The sequence below is a fragment of the Carcharhinus amblyrhynchos genome, chromosome 12 (genome assembly GCF_965287045.1).
Source record: "Carcharhinus amblyrhynchos chromosome 12, sCarAmb.v2.hapA, whole genome shotgun sequence".
NCBI classification, from domain to species: Eukaryota; Metazoa; Chordata; class Chondrichthyes; order Carcharhiniformes; family Carcharhinidae; genus Carcharhinus; species Carcharhinus amblyrhynchos.
Window position 1 is genome coordinate 21,424,653 of NC_137335.1, and position 26,736 is coordinate 21,451,388.

Below are 26,736 nucleotides of genomic sequence, written 5' to 3' on the forward strand. Positions count from 1 at the left end.
GATCTTCCAAATGTGACAAAAACCTGATCAGGGAGAGTGGTGAAGCCTCCTGACAGATCAAATCAAATGTCAAGAGACTTGGGGGAGGGGAAAGAGTTGATATATATATATATTATTCAGAGAGAGAGAAAACAAAATGTAGGATTAGGGTTGAAATGGTTAATGTATGGGACTATGTAAGCATCACCACCTATTATAAGAAATACATGAAAAAGTGGAGTAGGAAAATGTTTCCAGTTTAGTCAGGTAACACCCAGTCATGTCATATCCAATAAACCAGTTGTTAGATGTACCAATGTCTCAGTAATCATTCCTCAAACCAGTCCAACATACAACATGTCAGACCATTTTGTCACTGAATTGATCAATATCGCCTGGCAGCATTCTTGGGTCCTCTATTTAGTTGCTGACTTACATCGGTTAACTAACCTTCAATTCATGAATGCAAACTTGTATAATACCTTACTGTATCATGCCTTATCGAATGCTTTCTGAAAATACAAAATATACCCTCCACCCCCTCCTGCGTTAACAGCTCAATCACTGTGATTTTCCAAATTGCCATAAAATCTGGCAATGTGATTAAAATAATGTCAACCCTGATCTGGTTATTTTTCAATTTCAGTTAAATGCAGCTAGGGGTGGCACGGTGGTGAGCACTGCTACCTCACAGCACCAAGGAACTGGGTTCAATTCCTGGCTTGGATCATTGTGCAGATTCCACACATTCTCCCTGTGTCTGTCTGGGTTTCCTCTCAGTCTGAAAGATGTGTTGTTTAGGTAAATTCTCCCCCCAGTGTACCCGAACAGGCACCGGAGTGTGGTGACTGGGGGATTTTCACAGTAACTTCATTGCTGTGTGAATCTGAGCCTACTTTTGACATGAATAATGAAAGTAAGAAAACTACTCTTTGCTCTGGTGCTGCTACTCCAGCCTGGGAGCCCAGCGTTTCCATGGTGATGGTGATCGGTGCTCTCTGCACTCGGCCGCTTGGGCCTGGGGTCTGGTTGCCGGCGCTCGCTTTGCCCGGGTTTGGGTCTCTATGGTGACGGGCTGGGTGCCCCAGGCCGCAGGATGTCGGCCGTGTCCCGGGCGGTTCTCGGAGTGTCCGTGGTGCTGACAGTGGGCACGGTGGCCGGGGTCCACCTCAGGCAGCAGCTGGAGCGGGAGGTGGGTTCTTTCAGGCCGGGCTCCGAGCCGCCCGGACCGCAGGGTGAGGCCCGGGATTCCGGGCCCGCATCAAGATGGAGCCTCGCGTTGGAGTTTGGAGCCCGCTGCCGCTCACAGTGAAGCTCCGGCTCCGCCGCCCGGCAGGTTGTGGTTACAGAGGGTGAATGAGCGGTTACTGCCGGCCCCAGTGGCTGTGACCCCGCCGGGGGGGGGGGGGTCTGAGGGCACCCTGCAAACACGTGATGAGGGGGAGGGGAATTTAATTGAGCGCGAGGCGCAGAACGCTCTCCCCCCGGATCTCCCCCTCTCCCGGGAAAATCACCTCCCCACCCCCCGGGACACACACTCCTCCCCTCGATCCAATCTCCCCCTAACCTCGGGATCCCCTCGGGTTCCACCCAGCCCCCCTGGGATCCACCCTCCTCCACCACCCACCCCCGATACAGCGCCCCCCACCCCCGACCCATACCCTTTCTCTCTTCCCCCGGATCCATCCCCTCCTCCCCCCGCCACAGATCCATCCTCCCCTCCACGCCCCCCCCCCGTCCATCCCCTCCTCCCCCCCGCCCCCCCGATCCATCCCCTCCTCCCCCCCCCCCCCCCCCGATCCATCCCCTTCTCTCCCCCCTCCCCCCCATCCCTCCTCCCTTCCCCCCATCCCTCCTCCCTTCCCCCCTCCCCCTGCTTCCCTGCTCCCCCCATTCCCCTTTTCCCCCCCATTCCCCCCCCCATTCAGCACATCCGTCTCCCCGAGATCCAGCCCCCAGATTCACCCCCCCTCTGCCCACCCACAATCCACACCTCTCTCCTCCAGGATCCACCACCCTCCCCCCGGGCTCCACCACCCCATTTCCCCAGGATCCACCCCTCTCTCGGGACCCAACTCCCGGATCTACAGCTCTCCCCCGCCCACCTGGAATCCACACCTCTTCCCTCCAGGATGCACTACCCCTGGGATCCGCCAGCCCCCTGGATTCTCCCTCCCCACCGGGATCCAACCCTCTCCCACCTGGGATTCATACCCCTCCCAACCGGGAACCACCCCAGCCACACAGGATCCCTCCCCCCTGGATCCGCGCCTCTTTCCCCCCGGATCCAACTCCCAGGGACCCTCCCCAGGGATCCTCCCCTTCCCTCCAAGGATCTCCGCTTCCCCCCCAGGAATCCTGACCATCACTCCAGGGACCCTGCCTTCCCAACACCCAAGGGATCTCTCCCCCAACATCCTCTCCTCCCTCTCAGGGATCCTCCCCTATCCCTCCACGAATCCTTGCCTATCCCTCCATGAATCCTTGCCTCCCCGCCAGCAATCCTCCCTTCCTAGTGATCCTCTCCCCCCACCAGGGATCCTCCCCCCACCTCGAGGGATCCAGCCTCCCTGGGTGCACCCTCCGGGGATCCACTCCTCCACCCAGGGATCCCCCATGGAATTCCCACACCCCTTCTGGAATCTCCCGTCCTGGGATCCCCTCCCTGTGGGTTCTACCCGTCCTTGGGGTGCGCCACTTTACCCTTGGATCCATCCCACCCCTGGTATCCATCCCCCCCGCCACCGGAATCGCCCGCCCCCACCGGAATCCCCCCCCCCCCCCCCCCCCCCGAATCTATCCACCCCCCTCCTCCCCCCGGAATCTATCCACCCCCCTCCTCCCCCCGGAATCTATCCACCCCCCTCCTCCCCCCGGAATCTATTCACCCCCCTCCTCCCCCCGGAATCTATCCACCCCCCTCCTCCCCCCGGAATCTATCCACCCCCCTCCTCCCCCCGGAATCTATCCACCCCCCTCCTCCCCCCGGAATCTATCCACCCCCCTCCTCCCCCCGGAATCTATCCACCCCCCTCCTCCCCCCGGAATCTATCCTCCCCCCGGAATCTATCCTCCCCCCGGAATCTATCCACCCCCCTCCTCCCCCCGGAATCTGTCCACCCCCCTCCTCCCCCCGGAATCTATCCACCCCCCTCCTCCCCCCGGAATCTATCCACCCCCCTCCTCCCCCCGGAATCTATCCACCCCCCTCCTCCCCCCGGAATCTATCCACCCCCCTCCTCCCCCCGGAATCTATCCACCACTTCCCCCTCCCTGGAGTCCATCCCCTAGCCCCAAGATCCACGCCTTCTCCCTGGTATCCACCGCCCTGGATCCATCCCTCCCCCTGGGCTCCACACCCATCCCCACAGGATCCACCCTCCCGGGATCCAGCCCTGGGATCACCCCCTCCAGGATCCAACACTCATCCCCCGGGATCTAGCCCCCCCAGGATCATCCCCCTGGGATCCCTACTTGCTCAGGATCCTCTCCCTCCGGGAGCTCCCCCCTCCTTTCTGAATGTCACCCCTCCCCCCCCTAGATTTCCTTCCCTTCCTCCAGCCCCCCCCTCCCTGATCTCTCCCCCCAGATCTCTCTCCCTCCTGCCCTTGGATCTCTCCCACCCCCACCCCCCAGATCTCTCTCCTCCCACCCCAGTCTCTCCCCAGATCCCCTTGGGATCTGTTCCCACTGCCCCCACCTTCCAGGTTCCCCCAAGATGGACAAGTTTACATTTCACATGTCATACTCCACATACCAAGTTTTGCCCAATCACTTAACCTATCCATATCCCTTTGCAGACCCCGGTGTCCTCTTCACAACTTACCATCTAGCTATCTTATTGTTGCCGGCACATTTAGCAACTATAGATTATGTCCCTTCATCCAAATTATTGATGTAGATTGTAAATAGTTGAGGCCCTTGCATTGAACCCCTGTTGCACTCCCCTTATTACATCCTGCTAACCCAAAAATACAACCGACCTAACCAATCCTCCCTCCATACAAAGATATTATTCTCTGCATTATGAGCTCTTACTTTGTATGGTAGCCTTTGATGTGGTGTATTGTCACATGCTTACTGGACATCTAAATATATCACATCCATAGGTTTATTCAAGTTGTCAGTTTATTCCTCAAGTAACATTAATAGGTTGGTCAGACATGATATCCCTTTCACAAAGCCTGATTGCACTGATAATTTCTAGGTGTCAGCATGACCTCATTAACAATAGATTACAGTATTTTTCCTATGACAAATGTTAAGCTAACTGGTCTGTAGCTGCCTGCTTTCTGTATCCATCCTTTTTTGGATAGAGGAGTTCCATTCACTTTTTTGCAGTCTGGTGGGATGTTTCCAGAATCTAGGGAATCAAAACCAATGCATCTACTGTCTCAGCAGCTACTTTCTTTAAGCTGCTAGAATGAAGTCCATCTTGACCTGGGGACTTGTCAGCTTTTAGTTCTAATAATTTTCTCAGTCCCCTTTCTCCGAATTGCAATTTTTTTAGTTTCCCCATCTTTGTCGCTTCTTGATCCATAATTATTTCTGGCTTGTTATTTGTATCCGTTACACTGAAGGCAGATGTAAAATCTCTCTTCAGTTCCTTAGCCATTTTGTATCTTCCATGACTGACTCCCCCGACTCTTCCTCTAGAGGACCAATGCTTACTTTGCTTCTATCCTTTTTAAATAACTAGAAACTCTGTTTTAAAATTTCTAGCTAGACTTCTGTTGTGCTCTATTTTCTCACTTCTTGATATTTCCTCTTTGCAGCTTTTTTATTCTGTCCAATCTTTTGATCTTTCACTAATTTTTGCAGCATTGTATGCTTTCTCTTCCAAAGTGATACTATCTTTAGTTTCCTTAGATAGTCACAGTTAGTCTCCCATCCCCTATAGCTTTTCTTACTGGAAAGTATCTTTGCTGAGCATTGTGAACTCAGTAGAGAGTCACTGCATCTCTACCGACCTATCCTTAACCTAATTTTGCAGTTCACTTTAGCCACTGTCTTCCTCCCTTTATAATTGCCCTTTTTAAAACAAAAACACGGAGAGCCATTCTTCTTTCCGTAAGACTGTAAGATATAGGAGCAGAATTGGGCCATTAGGCCCATTAAGTCTGCTCTGCCTTTCAATCATGGCTTATATGTTTCTCAAACCCATTTTCCTGTTTTTTCCCCGTAACCTTTGATCCCCTTACCAACCAAGAGCCTATCTATTGCTATCTTAAATATACTCAATGACCTGTGCTCCACAGCCTTAAGAGCAATTAATTCCACAGATTCAGCACCCTCTGGCTGAAGAAATTCTTCCTCATCTCCTAAAGGACTGTCCCTTTACTCTGAGGCCATGCCCTTGGGTCCTGATATCATTTTTCAGTTCTCTTTCTAGGAGAATTTCACAGTAACTTCACTGCAGTTTTAATGTAAGCCTTACTTGTGACTAATAAATAAACTTTAAACTTTTTTCTTTTGTTAGTATTGAATTCATAATCCTTTCTCATGTACAGATTTTTCCATGGCATTGTGGTGTTCCATCTCTGCCTTGTGCCCTGTTCTGTTGTGTTCAACCCCTCTGGCTCTGTGGGATAACATTGTTATCTCAGAGTGGTTGGTTCTTGTCCATTGCTGGAATACAAGAAATGGGGGAGAGAGAGAAGACTTGTATCTTGACTTTCAGCTCATGGGGAAGCTTCTGAGGTCTAGAAGCACACATAGTTCCAAAACTGAAGAGCCTCTGGAATCTTAACTATTGCAACTTGACTAAAAAGTACAGTCCACTCCATAACTGATGCGTTCTGTCGCTAACCAAGTTTGGAATTGAGGTTCCTTTTCTCTGAACGGATCTGGTTTATGAAGGCAATACCAAATTCTGTTTTCTGCTTCCATTATTGGGTGAATGAAGCTTTGCGTGCGAATGGTTAAGTACAAAAACAGTGCCCTGATTGTTGGTTTCTGACTGGTAAGATGCAGCAGGGGAGTTGGTTCTTTTTTAATATTAACAAATCAGATATGACTCAATGAATTACCTACTTGTACATTAGTTATTGCATTTCTGGAAAGTGTATCGTAATATTTGCACTACAAAATCTGCTGCTAATACCAGGCAAGCTTTCACCTTGATCAGTAACCTCTAACATAGACGCTTAAAGAATATTTTATACTTGGATCACATCCCAGATTTAGGGGGGGTTGTGATGTCAATTGTGATGATATTCTTTTGGATCAGCTTTTGATAACCTTCGGTACATAGGTTGGCATGAAGTATGATTTCTGGTGTCCAAGCCTCTCACTCTGTAGCATATCAATTAGTTAAACTGACTCGGTTAATATTAAAAGAGTTCAAGTGAGAAGTTGTATTTTTGGGCTTCCCAGTTTGAATCTTCAGTCACTTGAAATATTGGGATGTGCTTCATTCCAAGAGACCTGGGTTTGATTCCTAGCTTAGGTCATTGTCTGTGTGAAGTTTGCATCTTCTCCCCGAATCTGCGTGGGTTTCCTCCAGGTGCTCCGATTTCCTCCCACAGTCCGAAAGGCATGCTGGTTAGGTGTATTGGCCAGGCTAAATTCTCCTTCAGTGTACTCGAACAGGTGCTGGAAAATGGCAACTAGGGGATTTTTACAGTAACTACATTGCGGTATTAATGTAAGTCTACTAGTGACACTAATAAATAAACTTTAAACTTAAAGCTGCTTTGAAATATTCAGTAATTTAGTATAATGTTTTTGGATTGATCACCAGATAAATGTTTGAATCTACATTTTTTTTTCTTTCCTTAGAGGTTGCGAGAAGGAGTTTTCAGAGATCTTGAACGGCAGGCACGCAAAAAGGAGAATCTTCGAATCCTAGAGGAACAAATTAGTCTGACAAAGAAACTGGAAGCAGATCGACTACAGAAAAACACCTTGGCCCCAGAGAGTTCTCAACAATCTGCAAAACAATAGCCTCATCTCTTTTGAACTTTGGATGTTTAATAGATGACGGATTTTTTTTTCCTTCAGAATTGTAGAAAAAGACTTGATAGAATTATTTAATTTAAGATGAATAAAGCTGCTTTTTGGATAACTGCTATGCCACTCTAGCTGTTGACCCGTTCTAGTGTAACCATTGCCAGAGGTTTGGGAGTATGGAAGAAAACGAGGAGACAAAAAGCTTAACTGCTCGCCAAATGGAGGATGAGTGTGCAAGAATGACTGCTTCTGAAGGCTTGGAAGAAGGAGAGGTTGAAGGAGAAACTCTACTGATCGTTGAGTCAGAAGACCAGGCCTCAGTGGACCTGTCCCACGATCAGAGTGGGGATTCCTTGAACAGTGAGCTGGGTGATGAAGGGGAAGGGTCCTGGACAGAAGAGATGTCCTTTTACTGTGACAAATGTCAGAAGTGGATACCTTCAAGTACGTATGTTACTCCTGAAATATCTAAGTATAATATCTTATGTTATTCTGATATATGAGGAGCAGAATCTCAGTTGAGCTTCCCCAATCTTTCTCAGAGTTACAGTGGCAAATTAGTTGATAATATGTGGAAATTACTGGTTCAGTTCAGTGGAAAATGGGATGCATTTGCTTTTCTTGAGCTAACACGTGCACTCAAAATTCAACTGTGAAAAATGGGATTGTAAAAATTGAGTCATATGATCCATAAATGGTATCAAGATACAGAAGGTAAGGCAAAATGAAGTGCTGTTTGCCAATGGGGTGTTTTAGCCTGAAATAACTACTGTGTACTATTAGTCTGCAGCCCTGATCGGCAGTGGTGTGACTCCGACACCACTGGTTGGTTCAATAACTGACTCTAAAATGAAAGATTTCTACAAGTTTTGGAAATCTGTTATAAAATTCCAGGTCTCCCAAATAAGTGAGAGACATTGTGGTCATTTTGTCTTCTTGAAAAGAGAGATGAGTATGTATCACAACAATTCTTGAGGCTTAAAATGAGTGCAAAGCAGTTCAATTTCAGTGAGACAACCTGCATCCAATCTGCACACTTCTGAATTCGTGGGACCCGCTTATTAGGCATGCTGAATGAAAATCTAAAACAGTTGGCTTCTTGAATCACTTCATTAGGAGCTTGCTGCCTCTTAAAGAACCCCTGCATAAAGTTACTTACCATCGACCAGTCTCTCCCCATGTAGAATTCTTCAGTGGGCCCTGTGATATTGAACTAGATGTGTTTTAATTTTTCAGCTTTTTGAAAAACAAAACATTCCTCAGTAGGAGCAGGAGTATCCACCTGTCTGTGTGGAGTTTGCTTCCTGTGTCACCATGGGTTTCCTCTGGGTGTTTACTCCCACAGTCCAAAGATGCATGGGTTAGTTGATTGGCCATGCTAAATTGACCCTAGTGTCAGGAGATTTGATTTCTTATAGTCACATGTATTAGCATACAGTGAAAAGTATTGTTTCTTGCACACTATACAGACAAAGCATATCGTTCACAGAGAAAGAAACGAGAGAGTGCAGAACGTAGTGTTACAGTCATAGCTAGGGTATAGAGAAAGATCAACTTAGTGCGAGTTAGGTCCGTTCAAAAGTCTGACGGCAGCAGGGAACAAATTGTTCTTGAGTCGTTTGGTACGTGACCTCAGACTTTTGTAACTTTTTCTCAAAGGAAGAAGGTGGAAGAGAGAATGTCTGTGATGCATGGGGTCCTTAATCATACTGGCTGTTTTGCCGAGGCAGCGGGAAGTGTGGACGGAGCCAGTGGATGGGAGGCTGATTTGCGTGATTGATTGGGCTACATTCACAACCTTTTGTAGCTTCTTGCGGTTTTGGGCAGAGCAGGAGCGATACCAAGCTGTGATACAACCAGAAAGAATGCTTTCTATGGTGTAGCTGTAAAAGTTGGTGAGAGTCGTAGCTGACATACCAAATTTCCTCAGTCTTCTGAGAAAGTAGTGGTGTTGGTGGGCTTTTTTAACTGTAGTGTTAGCATGGGGGAACCAGGACAGGTTGTTGGCGATCCGGACACCTAAAAACTTGAAGATCTTGACCCTTTCTACTTCATCCCCGTTGATGTAAACAGGGCATGTTCTCCTTTACACTTCCTGAAGTCGATGACAATCTCCTTCGCTTTGTTGGCACTGAGGGAGAGATTATTGTCGCTGTACCAATTTACCAGATTTTCTATCTCATTCCTGTACTTTGTCCCATCATTGTTTGAGATCCGACTCACTATGGTGCTGTCGTCAACAAATTTGAAAATCGATTTGGGCAGGAATTTGGCCATACAGTCATGGTGTATAAGGGGTATAGAAGGGGCTGAGAACACAGTCTTGTGGGGTTCTGGTGTTGAGGATGATCATGGAGGAGGAGTTGTTGCCTATCCTTACTGATTGTGGTCTGAGAGTTAGGAAACTCAAGATCTAGTCGCAGAGGAAAGAGCTGAGGCCCAGGCCACAGAGTTTGGAGATGAGTTTCGTGGGAATAATTAAAAATGAGCAATAATTAATAATCGGCAGGGTAAATTTGTGATGTTACAGGAATAGGGCCTGGGTGGCATTGGGGTCAGTGCAGACCCGATGGGCCAAATGGCCTCCTTCTGCACTGTAGGGATTCTATGACTTGACTTGGCAATTACCTTGCTCCTCGAGGGCAGCTGCAGGCAAAGCAGGTAGCCTGAAATAAGTTTTCTCATGGGGCTGAATGATCTGTGGAGGTGCAATGGGTGCTGACAGCTCCCCCTGAATCTGTCGGTAAGACCCAAGGACCAATTCTTGCTGATCCATAGACCTCTTGGTTTGGGCATGTGCTGTCTGCCAAAGTCTGGAATGAAAATACCCTTGGACCAAAATCTGCATCAGTACATTTCCCAGGACACCCTGTTTCCTATTAATTTTATGTACATCCTCCAGTTATCTAACCAGGCATTTGAATGGGAGTATGTATAAATGATCAGCATGATTTTAAATACAATTGACTGGAATTTTACAGTGCAATGAGCAGTAGACAGGCTTAACAGGCCTTCAGATCAGTTAAAGGTTGTGGCATTGAGCTGAGGCATCAGTGTTACTTTTGTCAGCCACTCCAAAAGGCAACTTGCTCTGGAAGAGGGTGCATGGGAACAAAAACCACTGCCGGCTAGCAGTAGAAAGCTTTTAAGGGTGCCATCACCAACTAGTGGGGGTTGTTTAAGGGCATCAACATCATTGGGTAGAGGTTTGCATTCTACAGGGGACAAAGAGGGGCAGTGACACTTTCTCCCAAGGGAGTAGCAAGGGGAAAGTCCCAGGAAAGCTGGATTGCAAAGATAGTGCAAGCATTACCCGGCATGGGACTGATCCATCAGTTGTAGTGACCGTCTGCGAAGAAGAAAAGTGGCATATAGAGAGGCAGAATCAGGCACTTGCTGTCCACTGCAGCAAGTGGGCCAGCATTCAGGTGGGTACTCTGGAGCAAAGTGAGTAGAGGATGAACAACAGTCTGCCGTTTGAGGAATGGCCTATCTGCAGAATAGTCTGTGTCGGGCTCATCTCAACTACTTGCAGATATCCAAGCAAGAGCATCAGTGCAGTCTGATGAACTCCAGGGAAGCGATCACTAATTTTTGCAGCATGCTGCAGGTCAAGCTGAGATCTGTGGGGTTTGGTGACGTCCCTGGGAATCAACTCCATTTTAATGCAATCAGACCTTTACAGGAATTCACTGGGACGTGTGGATTCTCCCAGGCTAGAGATGATTGATGGTTTAAGGAGGTGACCAATGACCAGTTCAAGATGGCTAGCGGCTGTGTGCTACTGAAACCATGTAGTACCACCTTGGTAGTACCGCCACAGGCCAAACTGGCACAGTTCTAAAGGACATAGCTGTCTGACTGAGTCTGTAGCAGATGATGAGAGAACGGATAAAAGAAAAAGAAGCATACTTGACCTCATCATCACCAACCTGTCTGCTGCAGATGCATCTGTCTATGATAGTATTGATAGGAGTGAGCATTGTTCCATCCTCACATTGGGAATACCCTCCATCATGTGTGGAATTACCTTTGTGCTAATTTGGATAGACTTCAAACTGATGTAGCAACTTGAGACTGGATATCCATGAGACGCTGTGGGCCATCAGCAGCAACAGAATTGTACACAATCACAATCTGTAACCTCATAACCCAGCAAACCTCTCACTCTGCCATTACCACCAAGGCAGGGGATCAACTCTCGTTCAATGAAGAATGCAGGTTGCATGCCAGGAGCAGCACCAGGCATACCTAAAGTTAGGCGTGAGCCTGGTAAAGCTTCAACACAGAATCACTTGTGTGTAAGCAGCAAGCTCAACCATTCCACAACCAGTGCATCAGATCCAAGCTCCGCAGTCCTCCCATATCCTGTTGTGAATGGTAGTGAACAATTAAACAACTCCCTGGAGGAGGAGGCTCCACAAATATCCCCATCCTCAATGATGGAGGACTCCAGCACATCAATGCAAAAGTTAAGGCTGAAGCATTCTCAACAATCTTCAGCCAGAAGTACTGAGTGGATAATCCATCTCTCCCTCCGCTGCAAATCTCCAGCACTTCTGATGTCAGTTTTCAACCAATTCAATTCACTCCACATGATATCAAGAAACAATTGAAGGCACTTGATACTGGAGAGACTATGAGCCCTGACAATATTCTGGCAATAGTGCTGAAGACTTGTGCTCCATAACTTGCTGCGCCCCTAGCCAAGCTGCTCAAGGACATCTACAACAGTGGCATTCATCCAGCAATGAGGAAAACTGCAGGGTATGTCCTGTCCACAAAGAATAAGACAAATCCAATCCAGCTAATTACCATACATCAATGTACTCATGATCATCAGTAGAATGGTGGAAGGGATCATCAATAGTCTACAAAGTAGCACGTGATGCTCGGTTTGGGTTCTCCCAGGGTCACTCAGCTCCTGATCTCAACAGCCTTTGTTCAATCATGAACAAAAGAGCTGAACTCCAGAGGTGAGGTGAGAGTGACTGTCCTTGACATCAAGGCCACATTTGACCGAGTGTGGCAACAAAGAGCCCTAGCAAAACTGGAGTCAACGGGAACCGGGGGGAAACTGCCCGCTGGTTGGAGTCATATCTGGCACAAAGGAAGGTGGTTGTGGTAGTTGGAGGTCAATCATTTCAGCTCCAGGATATCACTGCAGGAGTTCCTCAGGGTTGTGTACTAGGTCTAATCATCTTCAGCTGCTTCATCAGTGACCTTCCTTCCATCATAAGGTCATAAATGGAGATGTTTGCCGATGACTGCACAACGTTCAGTACCATTTACAACTCAGACAGTGAAGCAGTCCATATCCAAGTGCAGCAAGAACTGGAGAATGTCCAGGCTTTGGCTGACAAGTGGCAAGAAATATTCATGCTACGCAAGTGCTAGGCAAAGACCATCTCCAGCAAGAGAGGATCAGCCATTGTCCCTTGACATTCAATTGCATTACCGTTGCTTAATCCCCCACTATCAACATCCTGGGGTTACCATTGTCCAGAAACCTAACTGGATTAAGTATATAAATACTGTGGCTACAAAAGCAGGTTAGAGGCTAGGAATCCTGTGGTGAGTAACTCACCTCCTGACACCCAAAGCCTGTCCGCAGGCACAAGTTAGGAGTATGATGGAATTCCCTCCACTTGCCTGGATGAGTGCATCTCCAACAGCACTCAAGAAACTTGACACCATCCAGGACAAATCAGTCTGCTTGATTGGTCACTCTTCCACAAACATTCACTCCGTCCACCACCAAAAAACCGTGGCAGCAGTATGTACTATCTACAAGATGCACTGCAGGAATTCACCAAGGCTCCTTAAGCAATATCTTCCAAACCCATAATGGCTACCATCTAGAAAGACAAGTAGGTATCTGGGAACAGTAGCACCTGTTCCCAGATACCTTGCCATCCTGATTTGGAAACATATGCTGTTCTTTGACTGTTGCTGAGTCAAAATCCTGGAACTTTCTCCCTAACAGCACTGTGGGTGTATCTGTACTTCAGGGATTGCATCAGTTCAAGAAGGTGGCTCACTACCATTTTGTCAAGAACAGTTGGGTACAGGCAGTGCGTGCTGGCATTACCAACAATGCACACATCCCGTGAACAAGTCAAAAGAAATGATCAAACCAAGTCATACCCCAAAGGTGGATGCAAAAGACATGGCGCCATTCAAAGGAATGCATTTCTCACAGGTGTCCTTACTAACATTTATTGCTTAATCAATAGCATTAAAATAGATTGTGGTAATTACTACTTTGCTGTTTGTGGGACCATGCTATGTGTAAATTGTTTGCCGTATTTCTACATTAAAAGATGTCAGAAGTACTTCATTGGATGTGAAGTGCTTTGCATTGTCCTATGACTGTGAATGGTGCAAACTTAGTTTTTTAATTTAGTGCTTTGCATTTATTTATAGTTCAATTTATTTCACTTTAGCGTGCTTTGTATGATTTAAGCAGATGCTTCAGTGCCGTTCCAGGGGAATGTTCTGCATTGAAGTGCCATTTAAATGAAAAAGACTGAGATTGTTCAGATGGATGTTGAAGATCTGACTGTACTGATCAGTATTCAGTAAGAAAAGCACGTGATTTCTTCTGGTATTCCGGCTCAAATTCCTTTTGCAACTAGTGTGAGCAAACCTAAATCACTTCATTGTTATTAGTGATATTTTGCTGTGCATAAAGCGATTGCTGCATTTCTCTACACAACAACATTTTTATGTCATATAAATTATTTGTTAAGTCTTACGAATGTGCTAAGTGATGTGATAGGATGCTACCAGGTGCAGTTTTTAACAAAATAATAAAATTCGAGGAGGAGGTGTGTGCAAAGGAAATCCCATTGAGAGCATATTTGAAATAGTACCACAAGTTGATGGCAGATGATTTTTGACTGCACCATTGTGCTCTTGCATACAACCTGTTGTCAAGTTGCTACTGGAAACCTTCCTGTATCCTGTGCAGTACCTATTACAGTGTCACCAGATACTGATACACTAGGAATAATCGCTTACTGTGCTTTATGTAATAGTTTGATAAAGTTGTTAAAATATACGTTGACAAGTACTCTTATGTATGTGTATTAGTTATATCTTTTCAAAATTTGAATGTCTGGTATTAACCATTCATTTAATCTAATGTTGTTGATCATTTGTATCAGAAACTCAACATCCCATCCTGACAGCTTTAGCATCATTAGGAGTGTGATGGTTTCAGGGTGTGAAAGGAAATACCAACAAAGATATCCTTTCCACCCACTTCAAACAATGAATAAAGCTAGGTGGTGACTGCTTGTACAAGCCAGCTGAGAGTTCAGGATCAGGGACACTGGATTGTTCGTTATTGACAAACACTTAGTGGTAAAATACTTGAGATGGGTATAGACAACTATTATTAGCCTCATTTTTCAAACGATCTATGTATATTTCAAAAATCAGGTGTTTGCATTTAACATCAATCAATTCATCATAAAGTATTGAAGATTTACATTGTTTTAAAATGTTTAAAAATTAAGGTGTGCATGGTTTCCTCTGTTATTTCTGTTTCCTGCATACATTTTTTCTGATGTCACCCTTTGTTGGGTGCATTTTCCATGGGATTGGTTCTTTTTTCAGCATCTAACACTAATGAGCTATATTACTTGAAATAGGAGCAGGAGAAGGCCATTTAGCCCTTTTCAGCCTGCTCTGCCATTCAACTAGATCATGGCTAATCATCCATCTTAATGCCGTTTTCCTCCACAATTCCCTTATTCCATGATATCTTTAATATCTAAAAAGGTACCAAACTCTTAGGAATATACTCAGTGACAGAGCATTCACAACTCGCTGGGATAGAGAATTGCAAAGATTTACCACCCACTTGAATAGTGCATACCTTGGGAGACAAGTTGGGCTTTACTCCGTCCTGCCCACACACTGGTTGGATTTTCTGATAGTGGTGGTTGAAAGGATGATTCAAGCATAGGGGCCTGATAATAATATGCTAATTAATCCAAATGGCGTTTCCAGCATTGAACATCAGGAAACACACCTTGTCACTGACAGGGAAGAAAGACAATTGTGATCGTGTTCCTATGAAACTCAATTTGGCTGTTTTTGTGAGATTTTCCATTCCCATCGCCAAACCCACTCGACAGGATTGGAAGCGGAAAAGCCCAATCCTAGTTTCACTTCTTCACCTTTCCAGAAGATACTCTGAAGCATAGGAGCTGTGGCTGTTTCTGTCTCCCAATGTCAAGGCCTCACATGTCATTTAGTGCTACACAAGGCTAGCAGGCAATAGTTTCAAACTCAATATTCACCAAGGATTGAACCCTCTGCCTTTTTTTGCTATGTTTGCATCAGCTATTCAATGCTTCTAGCAAGGATGTCAGCAGGTAGTACTCTTTCTCTCAGTCAGAAAGTCACTGGCCACTCCAGAGACCTCAACACACAAGTTTTGCTGACACTCCTATGAAATACTGAGGGACGGTACCATTAAAGATGCTGTCTTTGGGTGCTGACTGTTAACGGAGTTCTCGTCTGCCCTCTCCAGTGGACGTAAAAGATCCAAATGGCACTATTTTGAAGGTGAACAGGGGAGTTACAGTGGTTGATGTGGCCCATATTTGTCCCTTAACCACCATCACAAAAACAGGTTATTGGATATTTATTTCAGTGCCATTTATTCAGCTTTGCTGGTGTATAGGTTGGCTGCCGTGCTCCCTGTGATCAGAAATGACTTCAAAAATACTTCATTGGCTTTGAAGCACTTTGGGACAACGTGAAGTCAACAAAGATGCTAGATGAATGCAAGGTCTTCTTACTCTGCATTTGTCCATGTTGTACCACATGTGGAAGTACATGATGAGGACACTGGAATGGAGATATTTTCCATTCCCTAGTGATGACATTGCTCGGACCCATGAGCCATCAGAACACAGATTTTGAAAGAATAGGTCACTAAAAGAACAATACCAGCTGGGGCATAACATGGCTTTGCAGGCACACTACAGATTGCACTGGTATGAAGTAGTGTTTGAAGGGATGCAGACACCTGTGATTGAGGGCAGTTCATTTTTGTTTGATTGTTAACAATCCAGGACAAAAGAAAATACAAGACAAGCTTGTAAATTGGATGTTTAATTGGCCAGTGAACCAGCAGTATAGTTAGGTAATAATTTGGTAGGAAGAATAAAGGGATCCCATACTCCTTGGAAGTAAGTCTGCTTGAGATAAAGAGCAAAGGGATCTGGCTGTGGCGGGGGGTACAGATCCAGAAATCAGTTAGTGATGCACATTACAACTGAAAACCAGTTGAGTTTTATTAGATTTGTACAGAACCATGGGAAGACCACACCTGGAGTCTGCATATTATTATTAAAATTGATTTCCTAGAATGATCCCTGATCTGATGGGTTATAACTAGGCTGAAAGATTCCTTTGGAAAAGAGAAGACTGGGGTGATCTGATAGAGATAAGATTATGAAAGTTTGATATGGTGGATGTGGAGAAGCTAGTTCCATTTGCAGGCAAAACCAGAATGAGGGACCCGAATATGAGATAATCACTAATCAACTCAGTCAAGAATTCAAGAGAAATTCCTTTGTCCAGAGCAAAAGTTGCTACCACAAGTTGTAGTTGAGGTGAACAGTATGGTAGCATTTCAGGGGAATCTGCAAAAACACACAAAGTACAAAAGGATTCGAAGGATATGCTGGATAGGTGAAGGATGAGAGGAGACTCATGTTGACCAGAAACACTGAAATAGATCTGTTGTGCTGAATGTGCTGCTTCTGTTGTAAATATGGTGTATTACTACGTAATATATTCTTAGTGACTAAGATTTCAGGTATGTCATAGGAAGGCATTTTGAAAAATCTACGCTGCAACCTTTTTGGGGATAAATTATAGCAGGTCTTTCATCCCGGTGCTTTGCTCACCCTCAGCAATTACGTTTTGCAGAATTTGGATTGGGGGACTCTTTTAAGCCAAAAACTAAGTTATTCTTTGCTGAGCCTCTGGAGTGAAATATTGATAAAATGAACTGAGTCTCTGGAGTGAAATATTGATAAAATAAGATCGGTGCTGCTTGTGCAGAGCTGCATGAGGTAATATTTTGTCAATGTCCTTGTTTGCTTGTTGGGGGTTCAAAACATGGTCAAACAGGCCATTTGTAAATATCTATCTTTGTTTTCGTGTAATGTTTGTGGTGGCTTCTATAAACAAGAAAATGCAGGATATTTCATCATATGCACTATCTCACATTTACAACACACTGAGTAACAGTGAAGGTTAAGGAGGTACTTAATAAAAGTCTTCAAATTTAGGGATTTTGGCAGAGTAGATGGGGATGGGAGGAAACTGTTTCCACTGACGGAAAGTTCAATATGTGGAAAGCTCAATAACCAGAGGACACAAATTTATGAACTGCATTTGTGAAGGCAGTCAAACAAGGCACTGGGGGAGAACTCTCCTGTTTGCCTTAAAATAATGTAAGAGATCTTTTATATCCACTTAAGAGGCTGTTTAATGTTGCATACAGAAGCCGCACCTTCGATAGTGCAACGTTCCCTTAGCCAGAAATATATGCTCAAATCCCTAATCTCTGCTATCAACTTTATTCAAAAGGTCAGGAAATGAACAATAATTGTAGAATAGAATTAGCTAAAAAGGAGACTATGCAGCATTGGAATCTGCACTGGCTATTTCACAGAACAATCCTATTAGTCCTTCTCCCCTGCTTTCTCCCCATATCCCTGCAATTAATTTCCCCTTCAGATATTTATCCAGTTTCATATTGAACCTGTATCCACCACCCAGGCTGGTAGTGTGTTCCTTATCCTAACCATTCACATAAAGGTGGCCTGTAGTGTCCTTTGGTTATCGACCCTTCAGCCATTCAAAACAGTTTAATTTTATTTACTTCATCTAAATCTTTCATACTTTTTCCTCAAAGCCTCCATGTACTTCCTAAAGCATGAGGCCTGGAATTATACACAGGACTGCAGCAGGGGATAAACTAATGTTTTATATAGGTTTATCGTATCTTCCTGGCATTTGTACTCTATGCCTGTTATGTGCTTTTGTTAACCTGTCCTGCCACCTTCAAAAATCTGTGCACTAACACCCCCAGGTCTCTCTCCTTGTGCCGATTTAACGTGTAATTGTATAACACTTCAACAAAGTGTGATGTCCCAGGGCACTGTGTAATAGGAGGACAGTCTAATGGTAGGGAGAAGTAAGGCCTCACAGAGGGGCCAAGGTGGCTGAAGCCTCTGTTGCTTATTAATGAAGAAAGTTCTAAATTGGTAAAACAGAGGTGCAGTCAGGGACTTGGGACTAGAGAAAGTTGTAATGATCATTAAAGCGGATAATCTGTCCTCACATTACTGTTTGTGGCATCTGCTTTGGCAGGGCAACTACAGTTGTAACTTGTGACATTGACCACTGGCTAACCTTACAGCACAGACTGTACTTTACTGGCTGTGAGACGCTTTTGGACATTCTGAGTTTGTGAAAGGCGCTTAATAAATGCAAATTCTTTCTTTCTAACAATATGATCCTAGTGCTGCAGAGCAGGTGATGGCTGCCAAATATTCAACCTTTGTAATGCTTATTATTGTACATAGTCACTGGAAAAGGTTTCAAAAAATAATGCAAGGATTAAAATGCAGTATTACTAAATCTGTCACTGCTTACATTCCTGGCTTGATAGAATTTTCATCAAGCAAAACGATATTGCTTTATTATTTTGCTATTTTATATCATACGTAATTTGATAATCTCATTGATGTAAATAGTGATAGTAGTGGTCTTGCAAATGCATTTCAGGAAAATAAGGAGGAAATATTTAATTTCGTAGGAACCCCATAACAAAGGGACATAGAGTCATAGGCTGGAATTTTACTGGCACGCCCGCCCCAACTGAGGGGGCAGGTGAGGCTCAGAGAATGGCATTCTCTATTGACCTCAGGCAAAATTGTGCGAACCTTGGGTGGACATGCCAGTAAAATTCCACCCATTGAGTATCCTTAAGATAGGGGGGGGGCGGGGGGGAGAGAGTTTAGATCGGAGTTGAGGAGGAACTTCTTCACTGAAAGGGTGGTGAATCTCTGGAATTCTCTGCCCGTTGAAGTGGTGGAGGCTACCTCACTAAATATATTTAAGTCACGGGTAGATAGGTTTTTGATGGACAAGGGAACTAAGGGTTATGGGGAGAAAGCGGGATAGTGGAACTGATCCACTTCAGATCAGCCATGATCTTATTGAATGGCGGAGCAGGCTCGAGGGGCTAGATGGCCTACTCCTGCTCGTATTTCTTATGTTCTTACAGCAAGGAAACAGGCTCTTTGGCCCAACTTATCCGTGTCACCCAGTTTATACTACTGAGCTAGTCCCAGTTGCCTGCGTTTGGCTCACATCCCTCTGTACCCATCTTACCCATGTAATTGCCTAAATGCTTTATAAAAGACAAAATTGTACCCATCTCTACTACTGCCTCTGGCAGCTCGTTCCAGACATTACCATCCTCTGAGTGAAAAAATTGCCCCTTTGGACCCTTTTGTGTCTCTCCCTTCTCACCTTAAACCTATGCCCTCTAGTTTTAGACTCCCCTATCTTTGGGAAAAGATGTTGACGATCTGCCTTATCTATGACATAATTTTAAAATTAGTGCTAGTTCAATCATGAGTGAAATCAGGAAGTAATTTTCATACAAAGTAGTATAAATCTGGAACTCTCTTCTCCCAAAAGGAGTTAATTAACGGTGTCCAGGGATTTTGAGGTAAGGTTGGAAAATGGAGTTGAGATACAGGTCTGCCATGATCTTTCTGAATTTTTAAATAGTCTCAAGGGCTCAATGACCTATTCCTGTTCATCCATGAATATTCATATTTACATAGCCTGCCTGGCTGTTGGAGCTTTTGCGTAAAAAGACCTCTTTACCCGATGTCAAAGGCAGCAACAAATTAAAATACCAGATTTTGATCATCACTCTAAGTTCAAAACAATCACTTGCCTTAATTCTGGTCAGGAATAAGGCATGAAATCAATTTGTGAAATTGATCATAATGAAAGATGGGACAAAGCACTTTCAAGAGGCTTACATTATGTGGCATTAAGCGTAAAACATCACATCGGCTTCACTTATAGCAGAGCTTGTCACTGCCTATTCTATATTTTATGTAATCTATTGACTTGAATATTTTATTACCTTGTGAAAACAACTGCATTTTTTTCTAGTTTCGATGTAAATCAGGTCCTTTCTCTCTTTCAACCTCACTACACTTTTTTCCCTTTTCTCTCTAGCTCAGTTGAGAGGAGAGCACCCCAGTTACTTGCGGGGCGATAACTTCTTCCGATTTAGTTGTTCAGACTGTGTAGAAGATGGGAAGGAACACTTTGAGAGACTGAAGCTTACATGGCAACAAGTATGTACTATTGTTGAAACCACATTTAACGTATTTTATACACAAATATATTATACAAATACAAATCAACTTGCCTGTTAATTTGCATGTTTAGGTCTAACAGTTGTGCTCTGTTCCTATATCTTTGTCTGATGCTGTACATTAGTTGTGAGTTTATTTGTGAATGCTGTGCACCATGATGTGGGCTACTCATTGTAATATGGGCCATCTCCTTTCACTAATCAGACTTAATGTTCCATATACCTCTGCGCCTCTGTTCACAGCCTGGCTAACTGGAGGATGTTGACATAGTAGGGACTCACCAATGCTGTTTCAGAAAACGGTGCAAGGAAATGCTAATAAGAGGGCCAGAATAACTTAGAAGGTTAAATAATGAGGGCAGCCTGCATAAACTTGTATTCCCTTGAGTGTTGATCTGTTTTGAGGCATTTGAAATAATGAAGGTATTCAATTAGACAGATGCAAAGGAGCTATTTCCTATGATAGGGAGATCAAGAATGATGAGCACAATCATACAATTAGAGCTAGCCACTGGGGAAGAAATTGAGAAGCAAATTTTCACAGGCAAGGTAGTAGAAATCTCAAACTCTTCCCCTCACAACAGTCAAAAAGTTATGGCTACTGGAACAATGGCATCTTTCAGGATTCAGATTTTTGGTGGGGATATTGAAGAATATGGAGCTAAGGCAGGTAAAGAAAGTTGAGGCACAGACCTTATCTCTTCATTAAATGAAAAACGCTTTCAATTGTGCAGTATGAAATGGACAGAATTCTGACATTTATGAAATTGTAGCATGATGGTATTGTACCCTTCAACCCAAGGAATGATGCTACAGAACAATGATAATATTACTTCACTATCTGTGGAGGGGTGAGGAGAGTGAGAATTGTGATGGTATAAAATCATCTTAGACTGCTTCCTCACTGTAGCTAAGGATTTAGCGTGCCACTGACAGAGATGAGAGCTCAGATATTCTGTGTGCAAGTTCACGTCCGTGAGAATGTCCCATCTAAATTCAGAATGTTTGCAGCAAGCATTCATTTTCATTTTCCTGTGCTGTATTTAAACCCAAGATATTGAAGGTGAACACTGAGAATTTGAGCAGCGTTCCTCAAAGCATTTAATTGTTTAATGCAAAAACAACTTATTCACTATGAGAAGAGGAACGGAAACATGTTAGCTAGTCATTCTGGGAGTCAGAAAGGAAACCAATTTCTAATTTGCGAATGCAATTTTTCTTAAATTTATTTGCCAAACACCAAATGAACCTTCATGCCAGTTTGTCTTGTCAGAACAATTAGCTGCTTAAAAAAAAATTAATTGTACTGTGTATCATTTCAGTCATCCTCAGATGATGATTTCTCGTCTCAAAATGAATTTACTTCGCTAACATTTCTCAAATCTTTGTAAAAGATGGCATAATTGGATCTAAATTGAGTTTATGATTCAGCAAGACAAAGGTAGGAGAAATAGTTCCTCAATTTGTGAAGTAATTTTAGCACCACCAGGCAGTTAGTTAGCCTCTGATTTCAAACTTTAGTTTTTCCTTTGAATCCCTTAGTCAGAAGGTGTCTGGTTCAAGTCCCACTCCAGAGACTTAAACAAGTAATTGATGTTGAGACTCCATGGGAAATGGAGAAAAGTAATGGGAAATACATCACTGGCAAATATGGGGAAGGAAACCGTCTATTCATATCATTCTCAATTGATGAATCAGTACTCTTCCATGCTGAACAGGGAAGGGACAAAACATATTCTGCGGGACGATCATCAGAAGTGGCACGACTACTGACCAAGCCTGCTGCGTTTTGAAGGACATAACTGCCAGACTGGGCCTACAGCAGGTGGAGAGGGAATCAACAAGGGGGGAAAATTCACTTGACCTTGTCCTCACTAATTTACTTGTTGCAGATGCCTCTGTCCATGACAGTATTGGTCAAAGTGACCATCTCATAGTCTTTGTGAAGACAAAGTATCAACTTTACACTGAGCTTACCCACCATTGTGTTGTGTGACACTACCACTGTTCAAAATAGGATCAGAACAAATCTAACATCTCAAAACTGGGCATCCATGAGGTGCTTTAGGCATCAACAGCTGCAGAGTTATATTTAACCACGATCATGGTCCAGCATATCCCTCAGTCTTGACTGAAGACAAGGAATTAATCCTTGTTCAATGAATTGTGCAGGAGGACATGCCGGAAGCAGCAGCGATGATAAATCCTTTGTTTTTTGAAATATTGCCAAAGGAATTTTTATATCCACCTAAAAGGGCAGATAGGGTTTCAGTTTATGATTCATCCGAAAGACAGTCCCTCTGACAGTGCTGCACTCCTTCAGTACTGCATTTGAGAGACAGCTTAAAAAACATAAAATGTAATGTCTGTAGAAGGAGGATAGATACAATATTGGCAGGAGGTATAGAGGACTCCCCGAATTGTTGTACTGGGGAACAAAGTAAGGGAGGATATTGTTACAGTGAATAAATAAGGTTATGGAACGGGACTCCAAAATGATTGTTAAACATGAAGTTAGAGGAAATCCTACCAAAATGAATTGAAATGCACTACCCCTGTATCTAAGAAGAATCGGAAGATTGTGATCAGCACCTCTGCAATTTCTATGCTTGCTTCCCTCAGCAACCTAGGATACATGCCATCTGGACTGGGTGACGTACTTGCTTTTTAGCGTTGCTTTTAGTTTAGGATGAATTTTAGTTCGTCCAGTATTCTAGGAGCCTCATTTTCCATGGGCGGAATCTTCAGGCCCTTCATGCCCCATTGCTGCTACAAGCAAGGACGGAGAACTTGGCACTCGGCCAAATCTCCCTTCAGTACAGCAGGACCAAAAATTCCGGTGAACAGCCTGAAAATTCTGATCAATATCTTTGACCAAGTTCTTTTCCTTGGTAAACACTGATACAAAGTATATATTTAATGTCTTCAATAGGCTTTCTGACTCCAACAACAGACCTCCATTTTGATTCCTATTTGGCTTCATTGCTCCTCTGAAAACTCTTTTATTGTTAATGTGCATATGGAAGATCTTCTGATTCAATAGTATCCCTCAAAAGGAGTTAGATACATTATGAAGGAGAAAAGAATTGCAGGTTATGGAGTGAGACTAACCAGATTGCCCTTCAAAAGAGCTCTTGCAAATCGAATAGCCTTTTTCAGTGTTGTATTATTCTGTGATTCGCTGTAAATGCTTTGGGACATCTTGAAGTCATGAAAAGTGTGATATAAATTGAAGTTTTCCTTTTTCTCATAGGTTCCTCTGTGGAGTGTTAATTGATATAAGCCTGTACTTTCTGCCTTTCTCAGGTTGTGATGTTGGCCATGTACAATTTGTCATTGGAAGGAACTGGTCGCCAAGGCTACTTCCGTTGGAAGGAAGATATTTGTGCTTTTATTGACAAACATTGGGCCTTTTTATTGGGAAACAGGTAAAATACAAGCAGTACACAGTGCCTGGAAAATAATAATTGATTATAATGTTGATTCTTATCTAGTGCATTCATTGGTTTATGAAGCAGTATAATAACTGTTAGTCAACCAATTCCATCCAAAAGATGCAACATTTAAACATTGTAGAAGGGGAGAAATAGTACAAATCTATACACTGTCACTTGTACATTTTTAGTTTTCTGTTTAGGCATTCAACAAATGTTGATTCTTGCTGCATTATTGGTTACCCATTAAACATAAGTCATCTTGATACTTGTACAAGTTTGTGTTTCATATGATGCTACTCGGCTAGGCATGAACATGAAAATTGCAGTAAAAAGAGATGATGAAATAGTAGGTTTTATTAGAAGTGATTCTGGCAAATCGTAGTGAGAGTCATATCTCTTGGATGAAGATTTTTGTGCTTACTGTTTTTATTCCAGTTCATTCAACCAATTTGTTTGATAGTAATCCCACAAGCTTTCGGAAATGGTGTTCCTTCGTCAGGTGTGTGGAAGGTTCTGATCAGAGAAGGGCGTATAAAAACACACATAGTTTACAGTGTACTGTGTAAACTGTGTGTGTCTTTATATGCCCTTCTCTGATCAGAACCTTCCACACACCTGACAAAGGAACGCCATTTCCGAAAGCTTGTGGGATTACTATCAAGTAAATTGGTTGGACTTAAACCTGGTGTTGTGATGCTTCTTACTGTGTTTACCCCAGCCGGCATGTCTACATCATTTATTCCAGTTCTGCAGTGTTCTCTTATTCCTGTTTTTTATTCCGCATTCCTACTTCTTAAGTCAGCTCAGTAGTTGTCCCTTTTCTGTAATTTACAGGTCTTTTGACACTACAACCCTTTTAGTCTTACTCCAGAACTCTGCAATCCACTTTGGTAGGAATGACAGCAAAATGGACTATAATTTAAATGGCAAAAAATTGCAGCATGCTGCTGTGCAAAGGGACCTGGGTGTCCTTGTGCAGGAATCTCAAGGAGTTGGTTTGCAGGTGCAGCAGGAAATTAAGAAGGCAAATGGAATTTTGTCCTTCATTGCTAGAGAGATGGAGTTTGATAGAGCAGACGCAGCACGGTTTCATTAAAGGGAAGTCGTGTCTGACAAATTTACTGGAGTTCTATGAGGATGCGTCTAGGGCGGTGGATAGAGGAGAGCCGGTGGATGTGGTCTTTCTAGATTTTCAGAAAGCGTTTGACAAAGTGCCTCACAAGAGGTTATTGCAGAAGGTTGAGGGACATGGAGTTGGGGGTAGGGTGTTAGCGTGGATAGAGGATTGGTTGTCAAATAGGAGGCAGAGAGTGGGGGTAAACGGGTGCTATTCGGATTGGCGGATGGTGACCAGTGGAGTGCCCCAGGGGTCGGTGCTGGGACCTCAGCTTTTTACCATTTATATAGATGATCTGGAGGAGGGAACCGAGTGTAGAGTGTCGAAATTTGCTGATGACACCAAGATTGGGGGAACGGCAAATTGTGCGGAGGGTGTGGAGAGTCTGCAGAAGGATCTAGATAGGCTGGGCGAATGGGCCAGGAAATGGCAAATGGAATTTAATGTTGGCAAGTGTGAGGTGGTCCACTTTGGTAGGAAAAATGGTAGGAAGGACTATTACTTACGAGGCGAAAAACTGCAGCAGGCGACGGTGCAGAGGGACCTCGGGGTCCTTGTGCATGAGTCGCAAAAACCCAGCTTGCAGGTGCAGCAGGTGGTCAGGAAGGCGAATGGGATGCTGGCCTTCATAGCGAAGGGGATTGAATATAAAAGTAGGGAGGTCTTGCTGCAGCTGTATAGGGCATTGGTGAGGCCGCAACTGGAGTACTGTGTACATTTTTGGGCGCCGCACCTGCGCAAAGATATTTTGGTCTTGGAGGGAGTGCAGAGGAGGTTTACTAGGCTGATACCGGAGTTGAGGGGGTTGAGCTATGAGGGGAGGCTGAATAAACTGGGCTTGTACTCGTTAGAGTTTAGAAGAATGAGGGGAGATCTCATTGAGACGTATAAGATGATGAATGGGATGGATAGGATAGAGGTGGAAAGACTCTTCCCGCTCAAAAAAGACAATAGGACTAGGGGGCACAGCCTCAAGATAAAAGGGGGGCGGTTTAGAACGGAGTTGAGGAGGAACTTCTTCACTCAAAGGGTGGTGAATCTCTGGAATTCTCTGCCCGTTGAAGTGGTGGAGGCTGCCTCGCTAAATATTTTTAAGACGCGGGTTGATGGATTTTTGATAGGAGAGGGGATTAAGGATTATGGGGAGAGGGCGGGAAAGTGGAACTGAGCAGCGACAGATCAGCCATGATCTTATTGAATGGCGGGGCAGGCTCGAAGGGCTGGATGGCCTACTCCTGCTCCTATTTCTTATGTTCTTATGTTCTTAAAATCAGCAAGATTATGTTGCAGCTGTATAAAGTGCTGGTGAGGCCACACCTGGAGTACAGTGTATAGTTGTGGTCTCCTTACTTGAGAAAGAATATACTGGCACTGGAGGGGGTGCAGAGGAGCTTCACTAGGGTTAATTCCGGAGTTGAGAGGGTTGGCTTATGAGGAGAGACTGAGTAGACTGGGACTAGACTCATTGGAATTCAGAAGAATGAGGGGAGATCTTATAGAAACTTATAAGATTATGAAGGGAATGGATAAGAAAGAAGCAGGGAAGTTCTTTCCACTGGCAGGTAAAACTAGAACTAGCCTCAAAATAAGGAGAAGCAAATTTAGGACTGAGTTGAGGAGGAACGTTTTCACACAAAGGTTGTGAATCTGTGGATTTCCCTGCCCAGTGAAGCAGTTGAGGCTATCTCATTGAATGTTTTTAAGGCAAGGATAGATACATTTTTGAACAGTAAAGGAATTAAGGTTTATGGTGAGCGGGCGGGTAAGTGGAGCTGAGTCCACAAAAAGATCAGCCGTGATGTTATTGAATG

General features: G+C 44.1%; 2 protein-coding genes across 3 annotated transcripts in view; both read left to right on the forward strand.

The window, feature by feature from the left end:
- Positions 1–960: 960 nt before the first annotated feature.
- On the forward strand, positions 961–6,924 carry pet117 (PET117 cytochrome c oxidase chaperone). Its single transcript, XM_080200205.1, has 2 exons — positions 961–1,171; positions 6,760–6,924. The coding sequence occupies exons 1-2, from the start codon at positions 1,076–1,078 to the stop codon at positions 6,922–6,924; spliced, it is 261 nt and encodes an 86-aa protein (XP_080056331.1). The 5' UTR covers positions 961–1,075.
- Positions 6,925–7,101: 177 nt separating this feature from the next.
- Positions 7,102–26,736, forward strand: part of kat14 (lysine acetyltransferase 14) — a 46,870-nt gene continuing 27,235 nt past the window's right edge. The window contains exons 1-3 of one of the 2 annotated variants that reach the window (XM_080200202.1): positions 7,102–7,374; positions 20,230–20,351; positions 23,678–23,799. In XM_080200202.1, the coding sequence (XP_080056328.1) occupies positions 7,107–7,374; positions 20,230–20,351; positions 23,678–23,799 (512 nt within the window). In that variant the 5' untranslated portion in view covers positions 7,102–7,106. Of the gene's footprint in view, positions 7,375–12,547; positions 13,570–20,229; positions 20,352–23,677; positions 23,800–26,736 lie in introns of those variants that run through there. The other variant, XM_080200203.1, reaches the window with a different exon arrangement.

Bases quoted from the DNA above. Each gene is read 5' to 3' on its own strand.
- pet117 (XM_080200205.1), top strand. From the start codon at position 1,076: ATGTCGGCCGTGTCCCGGGCGGTTCTCGGAGTGTCCGTGGTGCTGACA. The intron at 1,172-6,759 runs GTGGGTTCTTTC...TTCTTTCCTTAG, and splicing joins GGCAGCAGCTGGAGCGGGAG to AGGTTGCGAGAAGGAGTTTT.